Source organism: Erpetoichthys calabaricus, chromosome 6 (assembly GCF_900747795.2).
Source record: "Erpetoichthys calabaricus chromosome 6, fErpCal1.3, whole genome shotgun sequence".
Taxonomy (NCBI): domain Eukaryota; kingdom Metazoa; phylum Chordata; class Cladistia; order Polypteriformes; family Polypteridae; genus Erpetoichthys; species Erpetoichthys calabaricus.
In genome coordinates, this window is record NC_041399.2 from 58065224 (window position 1) to 58085492 (window position 20269).

General features: G+C 37.2%; 1 protein-coding gene across 1 annotated transcript in view; it reads right to left on the minus strand.

Annotated features, from left to right (window-relative positions):
• The window catches only part of trpa1b (transient receptor potential cation channel, subfamily A, member 1b), a 98236-nt gene that overhangs the window by 11043 nt on the left and 66924 nt on the right, over window positions 1-20269 (minus strand). The window contains exons 21-26 of the mRNA XM_051929348.1: window positions 16932-17101; window positions 13717-13846; window positions 9863-10045; window positions 8711-8779; window positions 7694-7798; window positions 5242-5348 (exon numbers count right to left, since the gene is read on the minus strand). Of these exons, the coding sequence (XP_051785308.1) occupies window positions 5242-5348; window positions 7694-7798; window positions 8711-8779; window positions 9863-10045; window positions 13717-13846; window positions 16932-17101 (764 nt within the window). The remainder of the gene's footprint in view (window positions 1-5241; window positions 5349-7693; window positions 7799-8710; window positions 8780-9862; window positions 10046-13716; window positions 13847-16931; window positions 17102-20269) is intronic.

The window sequence follows — 20269 nt, forward strand, 5'->3', positions numbered from 1 at the left end:
AGAGGAAGAGAGTGAGGGCAGAGCCAAGGATCAAATGGTGGAAGTTGAAAATGGAAGACTGCAAGGTTGAGTTTAGGGAGGAGGTGAGACAGGCACTGGGTGGCAGTGAAGAGTTACCAGACAGCTGGGAAACTACAGCAGATGTAGTAAGGGTGACAGCAAGAAGGGTGCTTGGCGTGACAAATGGAAAGAGGAAGGAGGAAAAGGAAACCTGGTGGTGGAATGAGGAAATACAGGAGAGTATACAGAGGAAGAGGATGGCAAAGAAGAAGTGGGATAGTCAGAGAGATGCAGAAAGTAGACAAGAGTACAAGGAGATAAGGCACAAGGTGAGAGGGAGGTGGTGAAGGCTAAAGAAAAGGGGTATGATGAGTTGTATGAGAGGTTGGACACTAAGGAGGGAGAAAAGGACCTGTATTGATTGGCTAGACAGAGGGACTGAGCTGGGAAAGATGTGCCGCAGGTTAGGGTGATAAAAGAAACAGATGGAAATGTACTCACAAGCGAGGAGAGTGTGTTGAGCAGATGGAAATAATACTTTGAGAGGCTGACGAAGAAAGAGAACAAGAGAGAGAAGAGGTTGGATGATGTGGAAATAGTGAATCAGGAAGTACAATGGATTAGCAAGGAGGAAGTAAGGACAGCTATGAAGAGGATGAAAAATGGAAAGGCAGTTGGTCCAGATGACATACCTATGGAAGCATGGAGGTGTTTAGGAGAAACAACAGTGGAGTTTGTAACCAGATTGTTTAATGGAATCTTGGAAAGTGAGAGGATGCCTGAGCAGTGGAGAAGAACTGTACTGGTGCCGATATTTAAGAATAAGGGGGATGTGTAGGACTGCAGTAACTACAAGGGAATAAAATTGATGAGCATGAAGTTATGGGAAAGAGTAGTGGAAGCTAGGTTAAGAAGTGAGGTGATGATTAGTGAGCAGAAATATGGTTTCATGCCAAGAAAGAGCACCACAGATGCAATGTTTGCTCTAAGGATGTTAATGGAGACGTTTAGAGAAGGCCAGAAGGAGTTGCATTGCGTCTTTGTGGACCTGGAGAAAGCATATGACAGAGTGCCTCGAAAGGAGCTGTGGTATTGTATGAGGAAGTCGGGAGTGGCAGAGAAGTACGTAAGAGTTGTACAGGATATATATGAGGGAAGTGTGACAGTGGTGAGGTCTGCGGTAGGAGTGACGGATGCATTCAAGTTGGAGGTGGGATTACATCAGGGATCGGCTCTGAGCCCTTTCTTATTTGCAATGGTGATGGATAGGTTGATGTTTGCTGATGACATTGTGATCTGTAGTGACAGTAGGGAGCAGGTTGAGGAGACCCTGGAGAGGTGGAGATATGATCTAGAGAGGAAAGGGATCAATGTCAGTAGGAACAAGACAGAATACATGTGTGTAAAGGAGGTCAGTGGAATGGTGAGGATGCAGGGAGTAGAGTTGGTGAAGGTGGATGAGATTAAATACTTGTGATCAGCAGTACAGAGTAATGGGGATTGTGGAAGGTGAAAAAGAGAGTACAGGCAGGATGGAATGGGTGGAGAAGAGTGTTAGGAGTAATTTGTGACAGACGGGTATCAGCAAGAGTGAAAGGGCAGGTGTACAGGACGGTAGTGAGACCAGCTATGTTATATGGATTGGAGACGGTGGCACTGACCAGAAAGCAGGAGAAAGAGCTGGAGGTAGCAGAGTTAAAGATGCTACGATTTGCACTGGGTGTGACGAGGATGGATAGGATTAGAAATTAGTACATTAGAGGGTCAGCTCAAGTTGGACGGTTGGGAGACAAAGTCAGAGAGGCGAAGTTGCGTTGGTTTGGACATGTGCAGAGGAAAGATGTTGGGTATATTGGGAGAAGGATGCTAAGGATAGAGCTGTCAGGAAAGAGGAAAAGAGGAAGGCCTAAGAGAAGGTTTATGGATGTGGTGAGAGAGGACATGCAGATGATGGGTGTAACAGAACAAGATGCAGAAGACAGAAAGATATGGAAGAAGATGATCCACTGTGGCAACCCGTAACGGGAGCAGCCGTAAGAAGAAGAAGATGGATTTATTATATAGTTTTTTCATTATAGATAGACTTAATCCATTGCCATGTAGAAAACAAGAAGGAGAACTTCCAAATGAACTGAATGTTTCAATTACAAATTCTAGTCAGCAACTTAACTAGATTGACATGACCTTAATATCCAATATCATTCCTTAATAGTATACATTAATATCACATTCACCACTTTATTCTATGAACATATTTTTTTCTGGGTTACAGGGTGCTGAATTCCACCATTGCAGCATGTGGCACAAACCAGAAACAACCAAATACAGGTAGTAATCACCTTACAACCTATAAATAACCATTCCACTTACAACTGCAACCGCATCTCACAGACAGTTTTTAGCACACCACCTCTTTCACCTTGATCTCAGCTTACTACCTGCAGCGGTTTTGACTACATTCAATTACATTTATCTTACAATCAGGTAAAAAGGCAATTGATCTTGACACAAAAATTAAGGTGATCAAGCTGTATGAGGGAGGAAAGAAAGTGAATGTGATCGCAAGTGACTTTAAGTTATCTCATTGTAACCGGTGTTCACCACATGCACTGTACTGCTGTGCTCTGGCTTTGAATCTGGTTAACCTCCGAAGCTCCTGCATTGTGACTCACGATATGCTGCTTCGTGCGAACGGCCACAATGAGGTAATGAAACCACACTGAACTCCTTTATCTGTTAATGTTTATTATTAACAGACTGAAAACAGAAAATATATGAGTGGTCAAACTCTGCCAGTACTGCTTTTCCTCTCACAGCTAATATAATGAACACTGGAGGCGCACACTGATGACATAACATAGACAAAGAAAGGATTTGTGAAGTTGTTAAAGGTCAAAGGTTAAACAGTAATAAACGAAACAAAATAAAATTTTAAAAAAAATGAAAATCTACAAAATGTGCCAAGAATGATGATAAAAAAGGATATAAAATGAACAATATGACTTATATAGTAGTGTACATACGGACAGGTTTGAATACATTTACGTTTAGTTGCTTAGCACATGCTTTTATCCAAAGCGACCTACGAATGAGGTAGACAATCGAGTAACATTAGGCTAGTGCCTGTTTGTTCAGCAAGTGTAATAGGATGGGTAACAAAAGCAGATTGCCACAAGTGAAAAAATATAATAACTCATACATTTACAATCATAGATTACAATCACTAAAGCAGTTAAACAAATTAACCAAGAATTTAAAAATATTGCAGAGAAAAGTTTTTTGTTTTTTTGTTTTTCATCAATTCACAGAACAGATGGGTTTTCAGTCTCTTTTTAAATACACTGAGGGAGTCAGCAGTATGGATGGAAGTTGGCCGCCAGTTCCACCATCTAGGAATTACACAGGAAAAGAGTCTAGATTGAGACTTGATGCTACGTAGTGGTGGCATCACCACACACCATTCCACGGCAGATCTGTGTGGTCGAGAAGGAGTATAGCACTTCACCACTGTCTCCATATACTCTTTTGCTGACCCATTGACTACTCTGTAGGCATGCATCCGGGATTTGAACTTAATGTGTGCTGAATACATATACTGATCCATGTTACATCCAGATTGACTTACAACCGGACCGTCAGGACCAAACGTGGTTGTAAGTCAACAACTACCTGTATATGATGTAAGTCTACTTGAGGGCATACTCACGCACACAAAAAAGAGTCCTACAAGCTTAGTTTAAGTTCACCAGTTAATCTTAAGAACATGTCTTTGTGATGTGGAAGAACAAAGGCGGATTTAGAGAAGCGTGTAGAGATGCTTTGAAAGCATATAGACTCTATTCAGACACTGACAAAGTTTGGAAGTGAGGTTAGATTTCTGAAGTGTTGAGCCAGCAGTCCACACCACTGCACTCCCATGCCGCCTTACTTCTCTCTTAGTCTGAATCCAGAAAACTTCCATTCACTTATTTCTGAATCCACTTTTTCTAATTCCCAGTCATGGGTAATTGGGAATGAGGCAGGATCCAGTCATAGACACGGAAGTAGTCAATCCTAAGGGAGTCTAACTTGCACACAGCCTGACTAAGACAGTTAAGTAATTCCAATAAACCTAACACCTAACATATCCCATGATGAAATATGCTTGCTTAAAAGGCTGGAACTGAATCAGAGTCAAAGTGTTATGAGACAGCAGTCTAGATCAAAAATTCTTCTAAAGTCTGATTTCTTATTCTGCATTAATAAATATACTAGGATCAGATTTATATTATAGCTTTTTTTGGTTAGAAAAGTATAAAGTAAAACAATGTGACGAAGCCAACCTGAGAAGTGGGAAGTAAATAAGTGGCAGACCTGGTATGGCCCTTATTTTGTTGGGAGGACCTACAGTTCAAGTTAAGAGGGCTGGTAGCCATTAGGAGGCTGTCTAAGTCTTAAGAAGGTAGTCAGGATAACTCTCAGTTGTGTGTGCAGCCTTTAAAAGGTAGTGTTCCCCACATATTTGTTGAGTGCTCAAGAAGTAATTATTTTGTGGACTCTAAATTAAGTTAAAGGTTATTTGAAGAGGTAGGAGGCCAGAACGGTATCCCCAAAATAGAGGGTGGCAGCAGAGGGTCTTTGTAGTTAACAGTTGGGAAACTGATGTAGAGTTTAGAGGGCAAACAGCACAGGTGTCATCAATTGTAGCTGGCCCTTTAACTGTGCAGTAGGGTTCAGGAATGTCTACAGCTATCAGAAGGAAGCTAGGAGAAGGCCACATGACTTTATGGGGGCAACCTGCAGCACACAGCTCTCCCTTTGCCAGACAGCCTTTGAACTTAGAGTTGGGACACGAATGGAATGACAGCTAAGACTACCCAGGGAGGTAATGCAGCCTGAGTTCAGAGTGGAAAGGAGACAGTAAGAGTTTGGGGGGTGAGTGGGTGAGACATGCAAAAACACCCATATACTCAGGCCATAGAGGCAGCAGGATTTGCTTTCGTCTGTTATTATGTCATTTTGTGTTCTCCCATTGTTTAACACTTCCTGGATTTTATTTTGTGTCATACATTTGATAACATTTGTAGTACTTTTGGTACAGGTAAGAGTGCCACACAGAGTGGTCCACCATCACAATGCAAACATATGCTTTGTTCTGCTACTATCTAAAGTACTTAATGAAAAGGCTATATTAATATTTAAACAAGACTTGTGAACTTTGAGATGAATCTTATTAAATATTGATACAAAACCTTTGCTTACCTGAACTTCTGCTTTTTCAATTCAAATTCTATAGGGCTTGCACAATCTCCTGATTCTAGTTTAGGCAGCAAATCTGATGATGCATTCAAATTGAAGAAAAAAGGCATCTGTTTAAAAAAATTTAAAAAAACAAAGTGTTACCAAAGCTTGTGAGACATAGTACCATCTTCTACAGTGTTTATAGTAAGTTTTGTGCTGGTTACGATGTTAATGAGTTGTCTAGGACTGTGACTTGAGCCTCTGAATTCAGAAATACTAAGGTGGCCCAGGTACACAGAAGAAGTATGTTTAACTGACAACAAACAAAATAATACAGGAATAGGAACATAGAAGGAGTAAAAACATAATACAACAAAACAGAAACATTTAAGAGATTGCCTGTCGGGGCCTACCTAACCAGCTGTAGTCTCTTGTTATCTCCATGCGGTGACTCTACTTGGCACTATAAGCAGCCACCAATAAAGCAGTCCTTCACCTATTCTTCCATCTCCTCAAACCACTCTGGTGTTTTTTCCTTCCTGCCAGATAAGCTCCTAATGATACCTGGCTAGTGACTCCAGGCTCCCCTGGTCTGTGGTGAGGAGATCCTTCCACCTGAGTCACATCTGGGATAGGCCTGACCCTGTAAAACACTTGGTTCCCTTGGGTTTGGCTCAGATATTACTAGAAGCACACAGACCAATGCATAAGAAAGGGCTGTGCAACCCTACAGGGGTCTTAAAGAAACAGTTGAATCCTGCTGCCCCCACTTATAAGAATGTAGGGTGCAGAGCCGCTGGTCTTGTATTTCCACTCTGTACTTCCATTATTTTATTACTTAAGAATTATTATTCCAAGCAGGTCTTTGAGTTTGACTGACTCTGGCATTCCTGTCAGGACAAGTAAACATGTCTTCCTAACTTTTACAGGACCAGTAAGATTATAAAAGACTGAGGTTCCAACCAGGTTGCGTATAGAATTTGGTAGAACATACTGTACTACAAGGAACTATTTAGGATTTGAATTCTGAGACAAATATGTTATCTTTCAGTCAGTATTAGGGAGTCTACAAAGATGTTTTTATACGCTGCTGAAACAGCAAAATAAAAAGACAGAATGCTTAGGCTTTACACTATACTAATGAGAGCATGCTATATGGGATTTATTTAAAATTCTTTATTAATCTTTAAGGAGATGGGGTGCTGTTTTGTATTTATATGCATTTGCAATAATCATTTAATAAAGTATAATGAAAATGTTTATAATGAAAGTATTACAGCTATTTAAATTATGTCAATATAAAATTAAACATATCACTGAATTAAAGGTATTAACAAAATATACATACTGAAACAACAACCAAAGTAGTGTCACATGTAATTGTCAACTACTGTATTGCAGTGTCAGTTAACCCATTAGGCAACTTAGATGGCCACCTAGGGTGCCATCCCTACTGGGGGCTGATTTAGCAAGCCAATTCTCCTTTGTCTTGGACAGCATGTGCTGTGTTGTACAGTATATGCTCCATACTTCTATGGCACTGGCACATAAAACCTATGCAATGTGGAGAGATGGGAAAGATGTCAAGGTCGCTGTTAGGTTAGCGGGGTGTGTCTCACCAAACTTACTTTCCCTACCCCTGTCCCCACCACTATATACATTGTAGCTGAAGTGGTGACAAGAGGGTGAGGACTTGTTGAGGAGTGTTTCAACAGAAAAAGGCAAAAGCCATCAGGCACTCAACGCTGTAATATGAAAGTGAACAAAACACAGACATATGAAAATTCTGCCATTGCATGAAATGTGTTTGTTTTATTGCCGCAGCATGCCAGCATCACTATCACTATTAGCATAAATGTAAGCCAACTAAGTTCACTACACTAGATAACTCAGGCATGTCAAACTCACTACCATTGGTAGGCCGCTACGACTGCCACACATGCATCAGCGGGCCACACTGTAACAAATACTATTATACTATTATACAAAGTTACTGTAGCTTTCTTTCCAATACTGAAAGCATTTAGCAGTAAAAGTATTAAAAACTGAAAGTTATAAAATTAAAAACTTTGGCTAAATTTTAACAAAAAGGGTGAATGATATCTGAGTGGGTTAGCCATATTAAATAAACCAACAGTTTTACAGCAATCAAGCAAATAAATAGGCACAATTCCTGAATATATTTGAAAACAACTGATAAAGTTACAGAAATAGTGGAAATTTATTATCTCTTATTTTAATCTTCAAGTTACTTTTTGCATGAGGTAGTAGTTCATCCACTACAAAACAGTATTTTCTATTGTAATATCTCAAACCTTTTTTAAAGATTTCATAGTAGAATTTGCTTAGAAAACGCGCTTTTCATGGGAATACAACTAATGATCATGGTTTATATCTGAGACTTTTTTCACATTTCATAAAACAAATTTAGGCAAGTTGCTACATAAAACCAATAATCAATTTTTTGTTCAACCTTTGAACCACAAACTTTGTTGGGATAGACTGTGACAGTGTCTTGGTCCACTCGGCGCATAAACCAATAAGGCAGCTTTTCCTCAAGACTTGTATGCAGGTCAACCTATTTGAAGAAAAAAAAAATTCTTAAAATGTTAGCATTTTCTCAAAAAGTTATTATTTTTTCTGGATACAAAGTCAATCAACATACTATAATTAAAATTGTTCATAAATGTATAACTATGTTAATATGCATATCTGTTATACTATGTATTATTAATTTTAATGTCACTGTTCTCTGTGCCCACTGTTATAGACTCATTCATACAGGCAGACCAAATATGGTACAGAGGGGCACAGCTTCAGTATTTAGAATTGCCAAGCCAAGCACAGGATTAGACAGCCACAGACAACTGGAGAAGTGAATAGTCAGCCTAAAGACAGACTAGTATATTTCTGTCTTCTGTCAGTACACTATTTTCTTTCCTTGTTGAGAGAATGAGAACTGTATATAGGCATTGTGCTATTCCTATATTTTTTGAAGGTGGAGCTGGAATCCTTCCTGTCCTTGTTTGGATCGGAGCCAAGAGCCTGCACAAGGAGCAATGAGTATATAAGAATGGACACCTATGACCAACACTTTGAAGCTTCCAGGCGGAAGAGTATGTCTTCCGTCCGAGGCCGAGCAGAAGATTATGTCTTCTGTCCGGCTAAAATCCTTTCAGCGTGGCAACGATAGATGGCAGGCTGCATAGGTCAGGCTACCCACAGACTTGACATGTCTGCCATAAGCTTCCCGTTTGTAATGCCGCGTAAAACCGTCAATAAAGAGCTAGAATTATCCTAACTTGTCGTGTAAGCTTGTAACCGCCATTGCATGCTGGGTGGGATAATAATTTTTTTTTTTTCATTTAAATTCAGGTTATTAAAACGCCACAATTAAAAAAGAACACATTTCCAGAGAACTAATACCTCTCTTCAGGAAACAATATCTAATATTAGTTTCATTTTAAGAATTAATTTTAAGAATACATACCTGCATAGCAATTCTTTTCAAACAAGCATTTCTCTGAACCTCTGCAATATCTCCAACGGCCAAACCAATCTAAAGGTATAAAAAATATAAAACTGAATAAGATGTACTGTTTGCTTACTAGGAAAATTGACAGAGCTAGAGCCAGGAGAGTTGCAGTCAGTCAGTCAGGCAGTCATTCTCCAACCCGCTATATCTTAACACAGGGGTCTGGGCAGGGCACACAGGGCACAAGGCAGGAACAAACCCTGGGCAAGGCACACACACACACACCAAGAACAATTTGGGATCACCAATGCACCTAACCTGCATATATTTGAACTGTGGGAGGAAACTGGAGTGCCCGGAGGAAACCCACGCAGACATATGGAGAACATGCAAATTCCATGCAGGGAGGACCCGGGAAGCAAACCCAGGTCTCCTTACTGCAAGGCAACAGTGCTACCATTGTGCCACCGTGCTGCCCTAGGAGAGTGGCATCTGAGAACTAATTAGTGCAAGTTTAAGATGATGGGTGTCCTAAGACTATACCAATTAAATTCATTACAAAGGAAGAACCAAGTCAGGACAAGGCATGAGTTCATTGCAGGGTACATAAACTCTTAGTTGAAAATTAACATAACATCATAATAAGTGGAGTAAAATGGAGAACAACAATCTTAAAACAGACATTAAAGGCCAGTGTCCTGAAGATGTAAGGCAGCTTTAACCACTGCACTCTCATTTTACATTATTGCAATTTTACTTTAATGGTCAAATGACATTTTTTCAAGCACACAATAAGACCATTTATTGTGACATTTTTCATATGTTTCAAGTTATTTTTTGTAATAGAGATTTTACCTATAAAGCTCTCATAAAGTCATAGGTACACCACACCCAAAACAAAACAAAAATGGAAACATTTTTCTCTGCACTATGAACATCTAGTGATAGGTCGTACTAAATGTCCCTTATTATTGTATTCTGAACTACCTACAGAATTTAAATCTAGTTAAGTTTTTATCTGAATGTACTTATATGATAAAATAATATGGTATGTCTTCATTTAGCAAAACTGTAAGCATAATGTCTTGCTAATACAAATAATGCACTTCTAAGCCACTGAAAATATGTTGTATTTAAATAAAAACAAAGATTTATAGACACACTCACCAGCAAGTTCATCAGAAGAATTGGGACCAAAAGAAGAAACCAAACTAAAGCAATAAATGTAAGTGGTGGAAAAGCCATTCTACCATTTAGGAATGGCACTAAGAAATTGTCTTGATAGCTTATTTCACCCAGCATCATAGCAAATGTCTGCATTACAGAGACTGGTATGGTCCTGTAATTTCTCTGTGAAACAGAAACAGAAAATGTGTTATTCCAGTTTGTTGTTGAATTGTATAGTATTCTGTAATTTCTCTGTGAAAAAGGATTAGAAAATGTCTTGTTTCAGTAAACAAAACTGAGAAGAGTTTGTTTTAACATTTGTTGTTACTTTTTTGTTTCCAAACCATACATATTTTTACTGTTTCTTTATTTACAAACAACAAAATCCTGACTCACACATTATTTATAACCTTATGTGTTATGTACATGCTATAATGGAACCCACACATACTGCTAATGCAGCATTGCAGCACTACTTCCTCCGCTGCACATCCTGCTGATGTGTTTGTTGTTTATGAGCTGACTTTGCCTTTCTGCAATTTTTAAAGCATAAACACAACTAAAACTTAAAAATCAACAAAAAGCTACAAAAACAGTGTTCTACTGTCCCTAATGCTAGGCAAATGTATCCCTGTTTAATATAAAGCTGACTATTAAGTAACACAGCTATCTGTCTATCTACAAATTTCAAAAGTGATTAAAGGTGTGGCATGAGCATAAGCAAGATGACATGTCGCAAAATAAAATGCAATGCAATACTCAAATACACTCATTTTGGAATATTTATTTTGTGTTTTCATTAAAAAGTAATTAATCAAATGATTTTCAGTACAACACACAATTTCTGTGCCATTTTAAAATGAAATACAAACACGTATTATTATTTGAAGTCATGTCCATTCGATTGTGCACTAAATGAGCTTTAAGTATTATATTTCAGTCAGTTTCTGCTGGGTTCCACATTCACATTAATTGGGTTGAAACTAAATGAAATGTTATAATCAATCATCAAGATGAAGAGCAAGGGTCTCTGTCAATAAATGCAAGAAAAGCATTTCAGTCACGACTATCTTCTGGCGCAGTCCCCCATTAAATAAGTTCTTCAACAGACGACATGACTTGATAAAACTTTGGGAGGTGTTATTTTGGTCTCACTAAAAATATTTACTCTTATGTTATGTAATCTAATGTTATTTGTTTCCAATCATCAGTACAGTTACATTTTCAAGGTATAGAGAATTGCCTACCAATAAAAAAAATTTGTTAGCATAAATGTGATCTCCAAACTTTTTTTTTTCATATCTTTTTTATTCATACCCCTTGTGATAGCCAGATTTCATATTGTTATCGATTTTTTTCTTCATTACCAATGTGCCAAACATCTAACAAAAGTTCATGCTAAAAGTATAAATGACTGATATCATTGAGTTAATTAGGCAAGTCATGGATGCACTGGACTAACAGCAGGTTAATAAAGGAACGCCAGGAGCAAATAAAACCACTAGTAGCTCCATCATCAGCCTGTTTACTACTTCAGTCAGTACTCTCACCTTTTAAGATCTTGTCTTTTTCTATATAATATACAATAATACAGGGAAAAAATAGTATAGCAGCTAGCTGATAAGAGGTCTTACCAAATTAGTTGGAGCCAGCTACTTAAACTGGCAATGAAATCTACAAAATGTTTCCTTATATGCCACAGCTTTCTGGAGAGAGAGCACTGGGAATGGGCATCCTGTGGCAACAGTTGGAGGAGTATGCTTGTTTTGAGTAAAACTACATATACACACATTTGTGTGTCTGTGCATGACGTCTCTCTGTATATCTAATGTAGTATGGTATGGCCACAATAGTGTGCCTGAGAATTGTGAGCAAAGAGAGAACAGGAAATGATAAAGAGGCTAACAGCGGAGGTCATAGGAAATCCAAGATCAAAGCAAAGAAGATAGAAACAAATTAATGATAACAAAGGGCACTGATAAAATTCAGAGATCAGAAACATAGCTGCAGTCAAAACCAAAATCCTTACGCTAGGGCAAGTTTGGCAAAGACGCTAACTGCTGCTAAGGTTTCATCCATGCACCACCATATTTATAGCGGTCGTCTGATTGACATAACTTATTCTGAATTCTGCAACATCATAAATGAGAATGTGGTGATATACTCGCAAAAACAACATGTTTTAAACAAACATAAAAATGAAACCTGAGGTTATAAATGAAGGTCTCACATAAAAAAAAAAAACCCAAACCTGATAAAATTGCATGTACAGCAATAGCAAAATATGACAAAATTGTAATTGTAACTTATTCTGACACCTTCAAGTGTATGCTGAAGAAGAAGAAAGGATGAGGAAATTAGTTGAAATCAAAGTCATGAAACAGAATGTAAAGTCGTAAGAAGATTTTCAAGGGGAAGCTACAATATGCACAACCATGGATAGAAAGGGATTTGTAAAGCCAGTTTATAAATTGTACTACTGAAGACCTCTAGGGACAGCAACCCAATCTGCATCACAGCAACAGGACCTCAAAATTGCAACATGTCTGTATACAAAATAGCATTGTGGGAAAACTGTCAAAAAATGTGTAAATTCGAATAAATAACATAATTTTTTTCTTCACATTTAATTTTATGTTTCAGAATATTAAGATGGATTTATTAAATCCTTGAGCGTAATAACACCTGAAAATAGCCTGAAGGTTGTCAACAGAGCAGGATCTCCTACTTTTACCTGAATTTTGAAAACTGTGAATCTCTTATTGTTTTTTCAATTAAGTTTTAACATTTTTTATACATATTCCTAGTTGTGAACATTGAGAAAAAAATACCATTCATGATCCTTACATAATTTACATCACTATAACCCTGAAATTATAATCCTGATTCTCCCAGATGATATTAATTTCAATTGAAGACAAAATGAAAAGCTGTATTCAATTTTAAAAGCAGTTACTGCATATGTGCTTTTTTATGTGTATATTGTAAGTGTTGGGCTACATTAACTAGAAGACAAGAACAATGTGTTCTTTCTTTCTTTCTTTCTTTCTTTCTTTCTTTCTTTCTTTCTTTCTTTCTTTCTTTCTTTCTTTCTTTCTTTTTTCTAGCACTACTGTTTAATCAATGTCTCATTTTCAATCAGTAAATTGCTTTATGTTTTATATACCTTTTCTTATAACGTACAGTATTAAATATTCCTACAGAAGGCAATAATTATAACATGAAAATAAAGAGAAAGTATGTTTAACATACACAATTTTTAATTAAAAAGTAGACTAGATGAGTATAGGTTGAGAAAAAAAATAAATTAATGGCAACAACAGAACCAATTTTATGTAATGTAATAGAGAAAAGACAATCATTATATACTGACCTGAATGGAAAACGAAAGAGACAGCTTTATTACAAGGAAGTTAATAAAGCCTACTGTCAAACAAAATACATCCTTTCAATTCAACATTTTAGATACTAATAACAAACTGAGTGTTTAAATTCCAATGACACAACATTAATTTCAGAACACAGTGTGATGAGCCTTTGCAACTCCAAATCATAAAGAAGCTATATATTTGGGTTGAGAACATGATGAACTTTAAATGAAGCAATATGCTGAAAAAATATTCTTACTGACAGAAATACCAGGTGTGAGATCATATTACAGCAATGTATCTCATTTCTATACTGATTTATGTTACTGCATCTGTGGAATCATATTGTACGCTTATAAAGTATATCCCTACCACTAACAAATCTCCATGAGAAAGTATAAAGCATGCCCTTCTATCAACATATACCTACATATACAAAATTGTTTTTCGTACTGAATCTGCAAAAAGAATAAAATGGTGATTTACCTGCTCAATCATTAAAGCATAAAAGGAGAGTGCAAATGCGAGTATTAGGAAGAAGAACACTAAAACAATTCGAATAAGAGTGCGGAGTATTTCTCCAAACATGACTACATAAATCCCAAAATTTTCAAACCTACAAAAGAAACAAGAATCAGATCACATGAACAGAAACAGAAAATTCAATAGCTATTTTTAAGAAAATTGATGATTTTAGCATTGCTACATTATTATAATTTAATAACTGCACAGACTGTGCTTACATGTAGACTTCCTATCAAATATTTAATGTCAGACCCCATCTCTGGTATTTTTTTGCAGCTGGAATAAACATTACGCAGAGTCATATAATATCAGTATAAAAAAACAACCATAGTACAACATTTTGACACTTGTGCAATTAACTACAACCCTTAAAATTAATCTTTTATGTGTCATTCCTTGGTCATTTTTGCATTTTTAAACCAAGCAGGCATTACACTTTGAAAAACTTTTAAAGAAAGATCAGTTTCTTTCTTCTTACTGTTATGAACCTGAAACAAGTTCATGTTTGTTTAACTGGTGTATATAAAATGGCTTGGTGTGAGAGTTGTTTGTCCTGTGACAGAATGGCAGTTTGCTCCATCCTTTATTCAAGTTTTATAGTGTAGTTCCTTTCTAAAAGTTATTTTCAACATTTTTCTAAATTTCACTTTTAGAATATTAAAGACTTAACTTTAATAGAGATATAAAAAGAGAGAAAAAGACTATATACAGTATTCAGTATGTATTCTGTAGTGACAGAGGGCCTGGTAGGGATTGCAGTACAGGTTAATTGAAGATCACATAAGACCAGCACTAATATGTTCAGTTAAAATTACTTTTAGAGATTAGAGATACAGTAGTCCAAAGGGAGTGGGAGACAACAGGAGTCCCACAAGCCAACTAGATGGTGCATTAATACCCTGTGCAATGAATCAATGACCTTATCTGTCCCTTTCTAAATCCTGGAGATTTACAGTCCAGAGGCCTCATGTATAAATGGTGCATATGTACAAAAATATTGGGTACGCCCGTTTCCACGTTCAAATCGGCTGGTATAAAAGCTAAACTTGGCACATTTTCATGGCAGCCTCAGACCAGGTGTACGCACATTTCTGCTAAGTGTTGTAAATGGGTGGCACCCAACGTCAACTGTTTCTGTTTGGTTTCCCTTTCTTTATTAGATTGACATCCATAATGCAGGCTTTACCAAATACACCAAAATTAACTGTAAATTGTTTACAAATTAAAGGCACTTGATTGTAACCAATCTGTGTCAATATAATGGTGCACGGAATGGCCTAACTATTCCAACTACCATGGCTGCTGTAGCACTGTTAGAAGACATCACAAATGGAAGGATTAGAAGAGAGCACATGTTTAGAGATCATACTGATTTCTTCTCCCATGATGATACCTCTTCTAAGTCAATTTAGATTTCCAAGAGCTATCCTCTTGGAGCCATGTGCTGAACTTGGGCCAGCTTTAGAAAGTAACACTTTGACCAATTGTGCTCTACCTGTTCCTTTGCAAGTTTTTTCCACCCTCTGGTTTTTAGCTACAGGAGCTTTTCTAAATGAACTGGATGACTGATCAGGTATTTCTCAGGCATCACTAAGTCGTGCCCTGGCAGCTGCATGGGATGGTTTTATCTACTTGATATCCAGATGTATAAGTTTTCCTTACTCTGTGGTTGAACAGCCAAACACTAAAGCGCAATTTGCAGCAACGTCCAGTTTCCCAAATGTAATTGAAGTTTCCCAAATATAATCATTGAATTTGCTTATGTAATTCAAAACCATTTCTGCTCTATAAATGTGCAGATTATCTGTAATGTGAAAATGTGTCTCATTAATGATTCCTTCACTCTTTGAAAGAGCAGTGTTGGGAGCAAACATGATGGTGTTGTGTGTGATTGCTGGCTTCTTGGTAAGATAAGACATTTAATATTACCCCTTTGGTCCAAACTGTAAGTTATCTGTATAATATAACCATATAATACGATTACTTAGGTGACAGTGGGTACCCTTTGAAGATGTGGCTTCCCACCCTGCTTGACAATCGCTTACTGTACAAGAGCATCGTTGTAATGACCTCCACTTTCAGGCTTGGTCGGTGGTAAAATGCTGGCTGTAAATGTCTCACCAATAAGGGTGGAGTGGTGGCTCTGAGGCTAACGATCTGCGTTGGTATCCCGAAGGTTGCCAGTTCGAATCCCTGTCACTGCCAAAAGAGATCCTACTCTGCTGGGCCCTTGAGCAAGGCCCTTAACCTGACCCTATGCTCTAACCCCAAAGGGTATGCGAAAACTAACAAATTCCTAATACAAGAAATTATATAAGGCGAAATAAAGAACAAAAAAAAAAAAATAATAATTGCAGCAGCTCACTGCTGAAACGGTGTGATTCCCAGAATTCCACTACCTCCTCTAGTGGTGTTTACACTCAGACACTGGGCTGCAACTTGCCTTTTAACATTGAATTTGATACCTGACCACTTCTTTTTTTATTTTTGGGCACTATGAGACTTTCTGAGCGTGATCTTTTGAGTGCCTCCACCATGCTGTTCCATTCCATCAATTTCCTATAGCTGCTTATACCACTGCTTAAGCCACCAAGTAGTACATCTTTCCTTGCCTCCACTTCGCTTGGCAGACCTCCATCTTGCATTTGCTAAAATTCTTTTTTACATGTGGTTTTGCCATTGTCTTTTAATAAAACACTGATATTTAATGCCAATACACAAAAACAGCAATTATCTTTACTTTGTTCAATAAACATAACAGATTTTGCTAAAAGTACTTTTGAGGGGTTTGGATTATTGTTTATGACCATTGTTTGTCTTGACCTCAAAACTTGTTTCTTTCTTCTTAATTTGGTTGTTGATTTATTTGCCTTTTAGTTGTTTGATCTTACTTCTTTCCAAACTATCACCTCACTAAATTTCTTTTTACTGCTGTGATCATACTTTTTTTGAAGAGATTGAAACAGTTACAATATTTGAACATAGAATGACCAGGTCACCAGGACTAATCAATGTTCTGTTTGTGTTGTCAGTTTTGTACGGCATTCTTATAGGAACATATGTGCTTCTGTTAAAATTATGTTTGGAGTAAAAACCCTTTTTTAATATATTACAGTATATAATATTTGAGTAATAGTTAATTTATGTAATATATATAAATAAAAAATGAATACAACCTTTGCATATAGAGCAGGTAATTTAGCCAGGATATAAAAATTGCAACAGCCCCAAATTGCCAGTGCCACGTATCCTTGACATTGAAAAGCATGGGAAGAACAAACAGTAAAGAAGTAATAGCAGCAGCCCAGTCCAGTCCATTAGAATAGTCAAAAAAATATCTGCAACGCTGCAAATGTAATTAAAAAGGAAAGGAACAGTTGATTTAGATCTTATAATTTATTTTCATAATGCTCTAGCCTATCAACAACATAAACAAAATTGTTGAATTATTGTGCATATATATTTACATTATATATATTTAATTACAAGGCTCTTTTTATATGTGCTAATGATTTTGATAAATTCCACTAGAAAATTATAGTACTTCCTGCATAATAACTCAATGAACTGAATATAATTTAGAAAAACATAGCAATCACAGCATGCTTTGCAGAGTTGTTCTATTTCAGTTCCCCTGAATTACACACTGGATTCACTAATCTATTTTGTGATTTTCCACTTACTGTATTTTTGTTTTCATAGAAAATAGCTTTGGAAATGAAGTCATATTAAACAAAAGCTGTGGTCCGCTAAACCTTGACACAAGCCTGCAGATTGTTGGTACTACATTTACATTTTCATTTATTTGCTTAGCAGATGCTTTTATCCAAAGCATCTTACAAAAGAGAAAATTGAATTTGCTCATTATTTTAAATTTACTCATTATCAATTAACTTACAACACTTGAGATACAATTCAGGTAGTACTTCAGGTAATGATTAAAATAAATAATTTTACTGTGGAATATTTAGAGATACACTATACCAGGGGTGGCGAACTCCAGGCCTGGAGGGCCGTAGTGGCTACAGGTTTTCATTCTAACCCTTTTCCTAATCAGTGACCAGTTTTCACTGCTAATTAACTTTTTCACCATCACTTTAATAGCCCTATTAGAAGAGTTCAGCCCTCTGAATTGATTCCTTTCTTCATTAAATGGCAGCCAAGCAGAAATGAGATGTGAAACGAGCTAAGAGATGACCAGCTAAACTGGGGCTTCAAACTCCAACCAATTTCACTCCAATCACTTTCTTAATGAGAAGCCGATTCTTGCTGTTAATTAAACCCATTATTTAATTCCATGGCTTGTTGCTGGTCTCATTCTTCCACAGCACACATTTCGAAAACTGTTGTTTTTCTGTTCTTTCGAAGAGCACCATCAAAATGTTTTGGTGACCTGAGAGATCAACCTTACCATCACCTCTCTTTAATTTCAGATATTGTGTGATGTGCACAGGGGAGCTGGTCATGTGGTGGCTTGTTTTGTGTCTCATTATTGTTTGGCTGCTAATTAAAGAAAAAGAAATAACCATGGGGCCTGAGTCAAGTTAATTAAAAGAAGTAATCAGCAGCAAAAACTGGTCACTAATTAAGAAGATGGTAAGAATGAAAACCTGCAGCCACTGCAGCACTCCAGGCCTGGAGTTCGCCACCCGTGCTCTATACTGTTGCTTATTGTGTTGCATTATTTTTAAAATACCATATGCAATCTATTAAGCCAATTAGAAAATGCACATATGGTGTAACATTTGGGTGCATTCAGGGACTTTTTAAATATTACGAATAAGACAAGGAGAGGGAAGACTTTATTCCAACAACTCACTATTATGGATAGCAGGTCATTGTGGTGCTTTTCCTGTAAATTATGCTGTCAAGTTTCAAATCACCCTGTATGTAAATCTAACATTAATACTTCCTACTTGAAATACTGTGCATTCATTTACATTAAATTTAATATGCACAAATCAGCCCAAACCTTTATTCTGTCCACGTCCCTCTTTAATGGTTTGACTGACTCCAGATTATCTGCTTATACACCTGGTTTGATATCATTTGCGCTGGAGTAGCAATGGATTGTGCAGATTGTGCAAACACAAGGGCCTACGAGCTTGGGTGGCTCACTCTGGGCTATATAGATGTTTTTAAATTTTTAATAACTTAACTTAAACAGTGGTTTCACAGTCTCGATTCAGTGGCTTCAACATTCAATGCCTTGTTACTATCAACTCTGACCTCGATGGCTGATAACAAATTGTATGCTGCTGCCGATCTTCTCATTGAACGCTATAGCACCAACATTTCACCAGCGTTTTCCGCTAAATTGTTGTCATTTCGTGCATGTTTTAAATCGATCCTGTCAACTGAGTCGAGTGTTTTCGAAGCAGCTGAACTGTTGCTGATAGATCATTGTGCACTGCCGTCTACTTCCAGTGACATTTGCACGGCTTACATGTTACTGTTGACTAACTGTCGCTGTGTGTGAACGATCGTTTTCCAAGTTAAAACTCATCAAAAATGACCTCAGAAGCACCACACAGCAAGACAAACCTAGTAGCTTGGCTGTACTCTCAATCAAAAATGAGTGTGCCAGACAACTTGGCGTGTCAGACATTGTTGAGACTTTTGAGCAACAGAAGGAACGCAAGCGAGTATTTTAAGGTAACCGCTGTGGCAACTCCTAACAGAAGCAGCCGAAAGAAGAAGAAGAAGAAGTGATATTATAAGCAATATAATTTGTGACTTGTCAGTCAGTTCCATTTTTATAAGTTTTAATAGTTTAATGTATCTGTAATCTGTTTCATTGTCTACCTTAGTATGGTTTCTGTGCATTAGTATCACAAATGTGAGGATTTGTGAGCGTGACCACTTTATGATGTCCATTTTCTCAGAACTTGTGTAAAACGAATCGATTGTTTAGTAGTATCCTGTTAGTCGGTCTTGTCATTTTCATTTGTTACAAATTGAAATTGTTTCATTTTATAGCACAGAACAGTTTCTACTTTCTAGCTTATGTTACATTTTAATCATCTTCTTTCACAAAGTTGTTTTGGAAAAGTAAATGGGTCCAAATTTTACAAATATTTATGTACAACTACTACTACCCACACCTCCCACATTCTATTCTCACAATTTATTTTATTTTTGCTAACTTACAGCAGCTGTAATAAAACGATTTAAAAAGTTATTTCAAATTTCATTTAGAGAGCTGGTTTGTTTGTCACCAGTGTGACAATTGCCCAGCCGGCCCCTAGGATCTAGTTGCGAATAGATTACTAACAGTTATGTTAGTCAGGAGGGGCCCAACTCAGGGCACTGTACAGGGGCCTTCAGCAAGCGAGCTACGCCACTAATCATCTGCATCTATATAATAAAAGGAGCAGCAGCACCAGTACTGATACCTGAGGTACATTCTTCTAACATCACTAAATTCTGAGAAAATTCCTCATTCCATAACTCTTTGCTTCAGGTTTTAAGCGAATATTTGCAAACATCTGCAGAGCACACTTCTTTTAGTTTG